The sequence below is a fragment of the Sinocyclocheilus rhinocerous genome, unplaced genomic scaffold, assembly GCF_001515625.1.
Source record: "Sinocyclocheilus rhinocerous isolate Xijiao unplaced genomic scaffold, SAMN03320098_v1.1 scaffold557, whole genome shotgun sequence".
Taxonomy (NCBI): domain Eukaryota; kingdom Metazoa; phylum Chordata; class Actinopteri; order Cypriniformes; family Cyprinidae; genus Sinocyclocheilus; species Sinocyclocheilus rhinocerous.
The window spans coordinates 324,659-337,229 of NW_015633548.1; the positions used below are offsets into that span (position 1 = coordinate 324,659).

Below are 12,571 nucleotides of genomic sequence, written 5' to 3' on the forward strand. Positions count from 1 at the left end.
GAGCACATGGGGCACCCCACTGGCAGTTCCTTAAAACTCTGCCCCTCGCAAAATTTGCGAGACTACCGCGAGACGAGGGCCAGTGCATTTGTTGACCACTCGGTTACCCATTTTCCAGACACTGGATACACCAGTCATCGCTTAGAACCCAGTCCTAGGGGCATTATCATTGGGACAAATCTGTCAGCAGCAGGCATGCCACCAGTAACTGATCAGCTGGCTCAGAGACCTAACCAGCATGGCAATATTGGAAGGTACCGTGACCTCCACAGCTATAGGGATGGCAGGAGCCACGCGTTCTTCAACACGTATCAAGAGCAGGCCCATGGCTCGTCAGACGCAACCCGAGATCTCAGCAGCCAAATGATGTTGGGTCTTCCAGGGGATCTTCTCTCACGAACGCACCCGTACGGGCAGTCGGTCAGTGGCCCCAGGGCCGACAGCCAGCAGCTAGTCACCCAGTTCCTGGAGTTCTATAAGCCTCTGAATATGGCCATGCAGCGAGGAGGGGGTGACGCCTTCCTCAGGTGCTCCAGGCAGAACCGAAAGCACGAGCTGGTGTGCAAGTGGAGTGACGGCCAAGAAGGCACTGGCAAGCCGCCCTGCGCCAGGAGTTTTGGGACCATGTATGAACTCGTCACCCATGTGACGGTTGAGCATGTCGGAGGACCGGAGCACTCCGACTACGTTTGTCACTGGGAGAACTGTTTAAGAGACAGAAAGCCTTTCAAAGCCAAATACAAGCTCGTCAACCACGTCAGAGTGCACACTGGAGAAAAGCCCTTTCCCTGCCCTTTTCATGGATGTGAAAAAGTTTTTGCCAGATCCGAGAACCTCAAGATACACAAGAGAACGCATACAGGTTAGTTAATAATAATAATAATAAATAGAATGACAGGCTTCAAACGTATGGAATTGTTTCTAAACCTGTTTTGGAGTGTTTTGCTTAACATTGTTCCAACACAAAATTAATTCATGAAGAATTGCCAGGACCGAAAAACTCGACAAAACGTAGGCTACTGTTTGATTAGTTGTTCCCAAAGTAACACTAAAATATTCGACCGTAATTTTTTTAATGTCTTTTGTTTTTTTTTGTTTTTTTTTGCTGTTCACGAACACTGCTTTTGACAATGGGTTGTCAAAACACGTCATGATTAATTTATTTTCAAAATGTTTCGGCAAATAAATTAATGTAGAATTTTGTACACAATAGAATTACATTTTCTACAGCCTGTGCCAGACTTTAATTTGGGCTGCGATTAAAGCATTTATTTATATAAAATGAAGCCTATTGTTTGTTCTAACGTTTTTTTTTTTTTGCTCATATTAGAGGGGTGATTTTTTATTTCGTTTTCAGAAACCTTCGAGCTGGTGAAAATCAGTCCACAGGCCAGTTGTTTGGGTGCCTCTCATTCATGCAGTGAAAATAAATAAATAAATGCCGGGACACCGGAGAGCTGTGACGTAGCGTTTACGCAAGGCACAGCTGAATTCTCTGCTATGGTGGAGTGCACCCGCTCGAGCTAAACTCTGCAAGCTTCGAGTCCACTACACTTGAAACTGGCGTCACATTAATCCTTAGAATATTATCTGTATAAATGGCCACTTCATGTGTTAAAAAAAAAAAATTTAACCATAAGATATGATTTATAAATTTTAAATATGATAATCGATATGACTAATTATTAAAGCCACAGTTAACTTTATTTTTCTCGCTAGAAATTAATTAAACTAGGAATTCATCTTTGGCTCAGGACGCATATAAAAATATGAATTGGTCGATTAACAGAATATCTGCGAATATTAGGAAATATAATTTTTCACTGAAAACAGTTTAAGCAGAAATTGAAAATTAATCACTGACACAATTCCATAAAATTATTTATAAGTGAACTGTTTATTATGGGTTAATAAAACTTGTGAAATTAAACTACTATGTTCTTAATTTAATTTTTCTCTTTTTTTTATAACTCTGAAATCAATTTGAGTTCGCCTAAGCTATATGCATTTGCGGTTCATTAATAAGCTAAATCTGATTTAGCTCGTGTGAACCATGATTTTGAAATTAGCAGCTATTGCATGAAAACAACTGACTGGAAAACATCACTATTTTTAAGAATGATGGGAAAGAGGGATTTCGATTTATCAAGTTTTGCATGCACACGAGTGTTATCTTTTTATCTCTTGTTAAGTTTAACAAAGTTCTGTCCTCGCCTGCTATAGCCTACTGTTGAATGTGTGGAGCAGCACACTTTTTTTTTTTTTGTCGGAGATTTGCAAACAGCAGTGACCGGAAGAAGCATTCTCATGTTCACTCCAGCGATAAACCCTACACGTGCAAGGTCAGAGGCTGTGAAAAATGTTACACACATCCCAGCTCATTGCGTAAACACATGAAACTCCACTGCAAGGCCTACATCGCCAAAATCGGCGAAGACGACGAGCACCTTGTAGAATCCAGGTCTCCTGAGGTGGCGGAACAGCAAGACACGCCCGCCTCTACCACAGTGACGCGAACGATGACGACCCCCTCCCTGTCTCCAGAGACACGAAATGAGTCGACTATGAGGTCACGTTTCCATCACACCTTTGAAAACAGTTTGGACTATATGGCGCACAGGCCACAGTCCCTTTTGGACCCTCTGTTGCTTCAACGGGGCAGCTACAGACCAGAATCTGTACAATACTCGTGCAGTCAACCAAGCCATACGTTCGCACCTAGCCATAGAACTTTTGCGTCCAACTCACCTTTTCAAAAAAGTCTGGTAAATGGCTGGTACACATGTCATAGCGCCGTGGATACTTTTTCACCCAAACACTGTAACAGTGATATATAATGTCTGTAATTCGGGCTTGTACTCTGCGTGTTAAAGCATTGAGGGGTGACAGCTGAAGTGTTCCTCTTCATGTAATATTATGTCCTACAGGTTTAAATAGGAGCGTGCAATTTGTTACTGTGAGCTTTATCTGTTGTACATTATGTTCGTGTATTGGTGAGACGTCAGTGACTAAACTGTAAATTACTTACTATAAAAGTAAAGAAAAAAGTTGCCAAAATATAATTCATATATAACATATATACAAAACAGATGGCCAAATGGAGTAGAATATATAGGTCGAAAAAATAAAGTAGGCCTAAGTTATTTCTGCACAGGAAAAAAATAAATGGCGTAGCCTATTATTATGAGGTTCTGTAGAGGCAGGGCCTCCGTCAATGTGATGTATAATGGAAAGAAGAGGTTTATCTCTTGAAAAGTGATAATAAAAGTTAGTAACGTGAGTATTTTTTGTAAATTACAACTTGGATTTTACATGCGTTTTTTGTCACAGTTTACATGTAGGTCGAAGATTATTAGAATTAAAAATATCGTTTGTCTTGATGTGTGTGAAGGTGAACCCATCATTGAACGACGCCTTTAACACAAATTATTTGGAGATTTTCACATCACCACCAATGACTGCATTTTATACCTTAATACGTTAGTGGCAATTATTATAGACACCAACCCCCCTTCATTGTGAAAATGTTTAATTAGGATTCTACTGTATATACTGTACAATTAATTATGCATTGGAAGTTTCATTAAAGTATCTCTATTCTCTTTGATCAGGCGTGTGATTTAAACTCTATGCTTCTCAAAGGAAACGTGCGTGAGTTCACTACTTGGATTTTATCTGTACGCGCCCGTTTCTTTAACGGATACCTATATGCGTGTTTAGGTTTTTTGGAATGAAATTGCAAAACGAGAAACTTAGAAACATACTTTTAGTGACTTTCAGACTTTTGTGTAGCCTAGTGTCTAAAACAATTGATTTAAAAAAAGTTAAAACTTTGATAAAGTAATTGTTTTCCGTGAAGGCGATTTTACGGCCGAAGTTGCCTCACCTCGAATGAACTCCAGCAGATTCCAAATTTATCGTTATTTTCTTTTCAGTTTAATCTTATATGCGAACTCTGTTATCATAATTTTGTTTGCTGTTAACTTTATTGTTATAAAACTGCAGTACAGTATGACACGGCATAAATAAAAGTGCAAGCGAGGATATAGGCCTTGTACTTAGAATCGCACTGATCAGCGAAACGCCAACCTGCGCTCACTTACGTTGCTTAATATACGAATGTGTAGGTTTTCTTTTGGTTTCGGTTGACTTCTCACTTATTTTCAGCGTGCTAGAGCATTGTGTGATCTTACAAGAACTGACAATGAACTCAAATCCTGTTCCGTCAAGTACAAGTCGGCTGTAATCTCACTTCTGTTATCAAGAACCAAATGGCAGCCTACAACTGAAAACGTTGGTGGTGATGAATGAAATGTTAGGTTAATGCAGAAGGTACCACACAATGAATACCAACTTGTAGCCTAAGCCTGAGGTCCACAGCTCTTTCAGTACACTGGTTGCACAATGAAATTGCTATTGCATATTTTCAGTTTTGTCTTCAGTCTCATTAGTTTGTTTCTGTCCCCATGTTTTGAATTGATTCCATATTTTGAAAAATCTGAACAGTGATTGTAAAGACTGAAAAATTATATTTGGAGCCTTTGGTAGTGGGCTTTGCTAGCCTTTGGCCCACTGTTGAATCAACTGTCTTGTTATACAATCAGAGAGTTTGCACTTAGGTATTTTATAGTCCAGTTTTGCCAAGATTTCTTTTGATGTGTGTATGTGTGTGGTGTTGTGAAGTTGTAGGGCATTGTAGTGTAGTGTTTCTCAATTTGTAATGCGAGTAACTTGCCTGTCTAACACACTGTGCTGTGAAGCAGCTAACACTAATGACCAGGATGCATAGCATTTTAAAATATTTCTTTCTTTCCTGGTTGGCCATTACAATAATGCATTTCATTCATAGTTTAAGAGTCCAGTTCCCACTGTCAAGGATGGTGCCTTAGGCACCAGTCATCACAACCTACTCATAAAGAGAAACAAAAAAATCGGTGACCAAAGAATACAGCGGACCTCTGTATTTTTTTGTTATTTTTTATTCTTTTTTTTTTTTTGTGACTATTTGAGGCTTGAGAAAGAGACCGTAGGTTTAGCTGAAAAAGGGGCTACCAAGGCTTTTTGACTCTGTGGGCCTTCTAACATCTTTCAAATCATTCATTTAGCTATATCGTGAATAACCTCAGAAAGGTCATATGGCAAAAGTAAAAAAAAAAAAAACTCCCACCATCAATGCTGGACTGATGCAGTGTGTTCAAAGGAAGTTGTTGTAAATGTGAAGTTTACAAGAAATTCTTAATTTCTATTTTAAACACTGTTGGATCATTGAGCAGCAGGAAATTGAAAAAAAAAAAAAAAGAGCACAGGAAGTTTATTTGTGACAATCTGATGCTACGCAAGCACGTTCGTATCTTGTTTTGAGGAAATATTTAGAAATTTGCCATGGAATTTGTCATGTTTCTGTTCTTTGGTGGACTCTTGAGTTGAACAGTTTCTTTTATATATAACTGTATAATCATTAGAGAAGATGTTTAACACAGAGAGACTTGCATTAGTGTGGTGTGTATGTCAAATGCTAAAAACGTAAAAACACATTTGTCATAATTCATCCAAACTGATCCTGTGTTAATTGTTAAGGTATCTCTACTGTGAATTTTTCTTCTATAAAAATATGATACCACTCACAACACAAATATATTAAATCTTGTTGTGAGTAAATTGCAATAGAAAAAAAATATTTTCCATGCCTGTCTTGTTTGGAATCTTACTTTCCAGCACAAATAATGTGTAGTGTGTATGATTTCAAAATATATACACAAATATTGTCATTAACAAAACAGTGACAAAATTAGACAAGAAATGTAACTGAAAACAAAAGAAAAAACATTAAAATATATGTTTCAGTTGTTTTCTAGTGTCGTTACATATATAAAACAATAGAACAACTTAACATATTGATCACATTAAAACAGTTTAGTATTGTTTCTGTCAGAATGATTTTATTTAGGTCTAGTGTTGCAGGTAATAGAAAATTAGAAAATTACATTTTGGACTCTCTAATTTGGCTGTTTTGATATCCTTGTTCCTTAAACTATCCTGTGATTGAAATCAAATGACAAAATCGTACGTGAAGACTTATTGTATACTATCGTACAATTGCTTGGTAACCTGTTAGTATTAGTAGATACTGACCTCCTTTAGAAATCCTGCGAATGTACAGTGCTTAAGGTACTGTTTTTGTGGAGTTTTAATGTGAATTTTTTTTAGGTTGAAATCCTATGTTGGTAATGTGATTGCATGTACAACAATATTTGTAGTGGACTGCGGTAAAGCTATTACGTAGCTTCATTTTTACATACATGCAATCCTATACGCATACATACAGTCTCATTTCTAAATTTAAAGTCTTTTTAAATGCTTACATCTTAAATCCTAATTTAGTTTTACTGTATTGTTGCAATAAGACCAGCAAGTTTACATTTGTATGTTGTTGTTTTGTTTTTTTTACTCCTTGGTTTTAATTTTACTGCATCATAGATTTACTCCTGAAAGCAACCTTCAGGAGGATTTATATATAAAAATATCCCTGAATAGGTGTCTGTGTTTAGTCTATTCCGTATTTACTCTGTTTTGCAAGTGCAGTGGTGGTGTGCATTTTGATCAGCCAGAATTTACATCTCTTTCCTAAAGTCCTTTTAATGCCTGTTGTTTTATCTTTGCTGAAAATATTATGACTTCGCTTTGCCAATAGTAGAAAAATGGCATTTCTTCATGAATATCTGGATGAGCACACACTTTAGCTGATTTTTAATTTGGTTATTTTACTGTGAATGAAATGATACCTCGCTGTCTCTCTTTAGTTCTTGTTACCGAGTGTTTTCTGCCTAGCAACAAGGATGTATGGCGAAGGTTAGTTTGCATTTTTGTCTATAATATGCAACAACTTATAACATATTCAACTTTTTTATGCATTTACACACTTAATCTATACTTTATTTGTACAGATAGTGTATCATAGACTTTTTCGCCATTGCATCCTCAAAGTGTGACCAGGACTATATGATCTCAGTGTCTGCTGCGTTCCACCTGCTCAAAATGACACATCTAGCAGGAGCAGTGTGAAGTTGCGTCAGCTTGGTGAGGGGGTGGTGGCTGTGCAGGCTGATGGGGTGTGATTTTAATTGGATTCCTGCCTTTTCCAGTCGTCCCCAGGTCAAGCCAGTGGTGTTAGTGCTCCCTGACTTGGGCTTCTTTTCATCCCAACCCCCTCCTGTATATAGCAGCCCACTTTTCCACTCTCTCATCTGCTGCTCTGCCTGTGCTCCTGGCTACCCTCTTTTCCCATGACACCCTTATACCGGCCCCTTAATCTGTGCAGCAGTGTGGTCCTGTGGCAGGTAGGTGCCACAATGTTTCATGAACCTCAAATCACAAAACTCACCATATTTGATCTTCTGTCCTTCAGATCGTTTACAGAGCTGCCATCGTCCACTCATACTCACCGCCTTTTTCGGCCATCCTGTGTTTTCTTCTTAGTCTTGCTTTCATTTATCTCTTTCCAAACCGGGTGTGTTAGGCTTTGAGGGTTTTGGCGCGCACACACACACGCGCGCGCTCTTCCGGCTTACCCAGTGTGTAATGAGAGTGATGCTACAGACACAGGCAAATTGATTTTAGAGGTGAGGCTGTAATGAGGCTATCAAAAACATGAAACGTGAGAGTCGTACAAGACGCAGAACTCCGAGATAGTGTCGTGTTTTCAGTTGTCAAGCTTCCTGTGAATCTCTATGAGATAATTTGTCTCATTTGTTTCATTCAGATATGCTTAAGCGCTAACTTGACAATTACCTCATGTTAAGAAAATACTTTAAAGCGCTAGTTCATCCAAAAATTTAAAATCTGTCATCATGGACTCGTGTCCTCATGTCATTCCAAGCTGGTATTTCATATGTGGAACACAAAAGAAGATTATTTTAAACAATGTTCCATCTCTATTTTATTTATTTATTTATTTTTTGTCCATTCATTGAAAGTCATTGACTTTCATTACATGGACAAAAAAAACACTAAAATATTTTCAGTTTTGAGTGAACTATTCTTTTAATTGTGGGAGAATCCATATGTAAAATATGATCAATTTTGATTAATCTTTGCATTACAAAAATTAAATTTGAGCTTTTAGATTTGCACCGCTAGCAGTGCAGTCAGTTGATTGTTGGTTTTCTTTCCATCTTCATCCGCAGTGCAGTATTCTCAAGTCAGTGGTGGTGGTGCCAGCCCCCTGTGTAGCTCAGCTGGTACCACAGCTTATTAAATATCCATCTATTCACTTGCCGGACATTCCGTTCTCTTGTCAAACCTCAGCAAGTCCACCAAAATGAGGCTAGTGCGGGGCTTTTGCTATGGGGCTTTTCCATTCAGCACAGCTGCGGTTTGGGAGTGGGGGGAAACTCCGCCCAGCCCAATATCTGATGCATTTCTGTCTTTTGATGCATTTTTAGGATTGCAATTCACCCCAATGGACATTTCTTTAACAAGTCTTTTTTTGCACCCTCTTTTTCATCCATTATCCATGTCTTACATAAGACATTTCTCTGATGATGGCGTCTTAGGGCAGCAGGGAAGACAGTAAAGTTCTTCACTTTGCAGGTGTGGCTTGCGTTGGGTTATCTCGTGGCAGTACGCAATAGTAGCTCATGGGTCGGCCGATGTGGTCACAGTGACCCGTGTGTTCCAGTGGGGGAAGAACAAAGAGAACAATTCTGTTACCATTAGTTGCTAAATCCACTTTAGCAAGTGTTGTGGATTTGCCCCTTTTAAAAGGGGGCGACTTTGAGGATGCCCCTGACTCTGAGCACCAGTGCTATGCTTTCAGAAGGGTGACCATGGCCATCACCCAATTCCTCTGATCTTGCTTCCAGATCCTTTTCGGTAAAGATCAACTTGGAGAGCACATACTGTGTCCTCCACGTCTTGGCAAGGGCATTTTTGGCAGCCTTTATGTATGTGAGAGGCCAGCTGAACATGCTTAAAAAGACACACTGGAGCTTATTTATCCACTCTTGCAGTGTCATAGCCTTAACAAAGAGAGTTTTAATTTCCATTACATTTTTAAAATCCAAATTAGTTTTAGTTTTTTTTTTACTACTTCAACCCGCAATACAGAATCCATCTTGAATGCTTGCAAAAAGTGGCTTTGATCTGAACTGTTTGAGCTGCAGCTTCCTTTGGACTTAAGAGACCCACAGACCTAGAATGAACGTTGTCTTTTTGGTTCCCTCAGCACCATCATTTTTTATTAGTGGACTGTCTCAAAATATATCATTTGAATTTTTAATGAAAAGCATTGTCTTTTATAGTGTGCTTTTGAATCTGGAATCACACTGATCAGGGTCCAGGGTGTTTCAAAGTAGTGTGTAATAGTGGGTGTTTAATTTAATCTGTAGATGGATGCATCACAAGAGGTCTGTGTAATCAATCCTGTGAACTCAACATCTAAAGGAGAGATGGGCCTTCTGATCACTTCCCCAACTGAAGTTCAGCCATCCTCTGAGCCTGCCACTATCAACGCTTTCAAACTTGCACAAGAACTGAACCGAGGTATACCTGACACAGCTTCCATCACTATATTTTTAGCTGATGTGTATGTCACATGTGCGCATGCTTGGGCCTGTGGGCCAGGTAAAGGGAAACGAGCATGTGCACGTCTTTAAGTTGATCTCACTGTTAACCTCACAGCATTACACCAGCACCTTGAGGCCATAGTGAACAGTGATGGATGGTGGAGTGGATAAAGCAGGCTCAGGGGGCCAACCGGGGCTCAGCGTTTCTCCCCAAGCTATTTCAATTACAGATTGAGCAAGCATACTCTCTGTGATGATATGTAGCTTAAAGGCCGTGACATTAATGGTTGGGACAAATCGGATTTGGTTTGGTGCTGACCCGTCACTCTAGGGCGTAGAACTAGATGGAAGAGTGAGGCGGTAAAAAAGAGAGCTTTACTTCAACCTACCTCTGCTACAAAATATGCTTGGTACAATAGCACCACTAAGGAAGCTATAGATATTGTAAACCAAAATGTTTGACTGATCAGTCTTTCAGACAGTGTAACATACATTTAGCTTACCAAAACAGATACATATGTGTGTCATTTTAATTCCTCATTAGCTGGGTCTAGTGCCTGGATCAGTTAGGCTTATCATATTGGCTTTGCAGGACTCGTGTCTTTGATTTTAGTGTTGGCCAGATATTTTTCCCTTTTCAACATGCACAAATTGCACTGACAGCTTTATGTATGAAGGTCATTTTGCATCATGTCTTGAATCATGGACTATTTTAAAACAGATGTAGCCTAGAGTTACTATCATTCACTGCATAAAGCTAAATAAATCCTGGTTTAGATGTATTGATTGGCTTGGGGAACAAACAAATCTGTGCACATGAAAGGATCGAATGTATTTCTTAGAATTCTTTAGCCCTACATTAGAGAGGAATAGAAACAAGGTAATTAACACATCCATCACTGGCTTATCCTCCATATCTCCTGCATTATCATAAACGTGCATTACAGCTGTTGTAAATGTAACAATAATTTTTTTTCCCCAGTTACGTAAGTGTAAGTTATGTAATTTCATTTTATATCTGAAGGGGTTCAACATATTTTCAGTCTGCTAAAAGAATAAAAAAGTCATGTCTCATGAAAATGTATGCCGTGATGTGGAGGCAGCACAAATCCCCTTTGGCTTATAAGATATCAGGCCACTGCAGTCTCACATTGAGATTGGTGGAGCAGTTTCTGGAGGGAGGGGCCCAGAGTGAATAAAGGTGGGCTTTGGTGAACCTTTACCCATGTGAGTATTTAAGTGCTGCATGATTTTTGCTGCATGGCTTTTATCGCAACAATTACTACTTGTTAGGACTCCATACTCGCCACCTTAGCAACTCCAGTGAGTTAAAGGTCAAGAGATATTTTAAGCCAATTTAACTATTAACCATGCAGCCATTATGTATATCTAAATACGTTTTATATAGCCATAAAATTTGCATATACATGTTCCAACCAGATATCATTATTATGATGATCTTTCTGATTAAAATACCCAGTGATATTGATAAACTCCATAATAGGTTTGTTTATCATTTTACTCTGCCTTCTGAACAAGTCAGTGGCATTTTTGTTTACAACGCCTAATAAGACAAATAAGAGCTTGATATAATTAGGCCTGCTTGTGCAGGGCCATATTCCCTTTCAATCAGTTAAAACTAACTCTGTTAATTAATCTTCAGAGCAGCTATGTTCCCCAAATAATTTCCTTAATAGCAACTGGGTTCCTTAGATCTTTACACAGCACTGCATATTTTCTCTTTATTTTTACTTCCAGCTTTGTTTGTTTTTCCCCCCTCTCTGAAATCCTAGTGACCCACATATTAGATCTACGATGTGAAATACAATTTTTTTTTTTTAGGAAGGCTGCAACACATACAGTACTAGACACTATTATTAGTTTCACATGAGGTGCTCTTCTTTTAGACCTGGCCTGTGTATTTCCCAAATTAAAACATTAGCCTCTCATTTTGCTTATCTCATATTTTATCACCAATAGGCCTAGTTGCCCTTGGAGTGCAGATAACAAAACAAGAGAAAGCGATGATCCATGATGTATGCATGGAGATCACATTGTGAAATCATGCATTTACAAGTGACTTTTTAAGAGAAACAGAATTTGATTTATGCTAAATGCCATTTATCATTTTACATCCTAAAAAAACATCCTCTCTGAATTTACCACCCGCTGGTAGGGAGGATCTGGTTGGGAGCTTTACGCTGTCCTTCAGGTTTCTCATACATGTCAACTAGTCCTCTAAGCCATGTTGAGGAACCTTGTACCTTGAGTAGCTGATTGGAATCAATAACCAAAGTAGCAAGCCGCTGAAATTCAAACTGAGAATTAATGTGCAATGAACATATTATTCTGTGCTGATTAGAAGGCAAGAGTGTGAGTTATCAAAACGCTATCAAAATTTCAGCCTTTAATTGGACAGATGAAAGAAGCAATTAGTTGAGCTCAAGTCAAGAATGTTTTCTTTCTTTCATATGCCAGACCTTCCTTCCATAATGGTTAAGGAAAAATGTATATAATATGCTTTGATATTTTTTCTTTACACTGATTGAAATTTAATTATATTTATGTATATGCACTTCACTCTCTTTTGATCTTGGGTTTCTTGTTGTGTATTTGTACGTAAATGTCAATGAAAATATAATGTTGTACTGTTGGACTTATGATAAAGCAGCTAAGGATAAACAAGACCACTTTCCCTAGAAGCACATTTGTATATAACACCCGAATAAATTTACACACGTACATGCAGGTTTGAAATTAAGCAAACTTCATTGTAAATGACAGTAATGACTATATGATGATAAACTGTCATTTTTTGATGTGGAGTCATAATATAAGAGAGGTCAAGTGATTGAATTGTATCTCACGGATATTACCAGCCTGCATAGGCACTTTTCCAACTGTATTCTATAAAAAATATTAATTTGGAGGGTGTTAATTACCATTTGACCTGTGCAGTGTGGAAATAAAAGAAATATATATATATATATATATATATATATATATAT

At 38.3% G+C, this 12,571-nt stretch overlaps 1 protein-coding gene across 1 annotated transcript in view; it reads left to right on the forward strand.

Moving 5' to 3' along the window:
- The window catches only part of LOC107744515 (zinc finger protein ZIC 1-like), an 8,469-nt gene extending 5,400 nt beyond the window's left edge, over positions 1-3,069 (forward strand). Inside the window, exons 2-3 of the mRNA XM_016558201.1 lie at positions 255-862; positions 2,248-3,069. Coding sequence (XP_016413687.1) covers positions 255-862; positions 2,248-2,837 — 1,198 coding nt within the window. The 3' untranslated portion in view covers positions 2,838-3,069. The remainder of the gene's footprint in view (positions 1-254; positions 863-2,247) is intronic.
- The last annotated feature ends 9,502 nt before the right edge of the window (positions 3,070-12,571 follow it).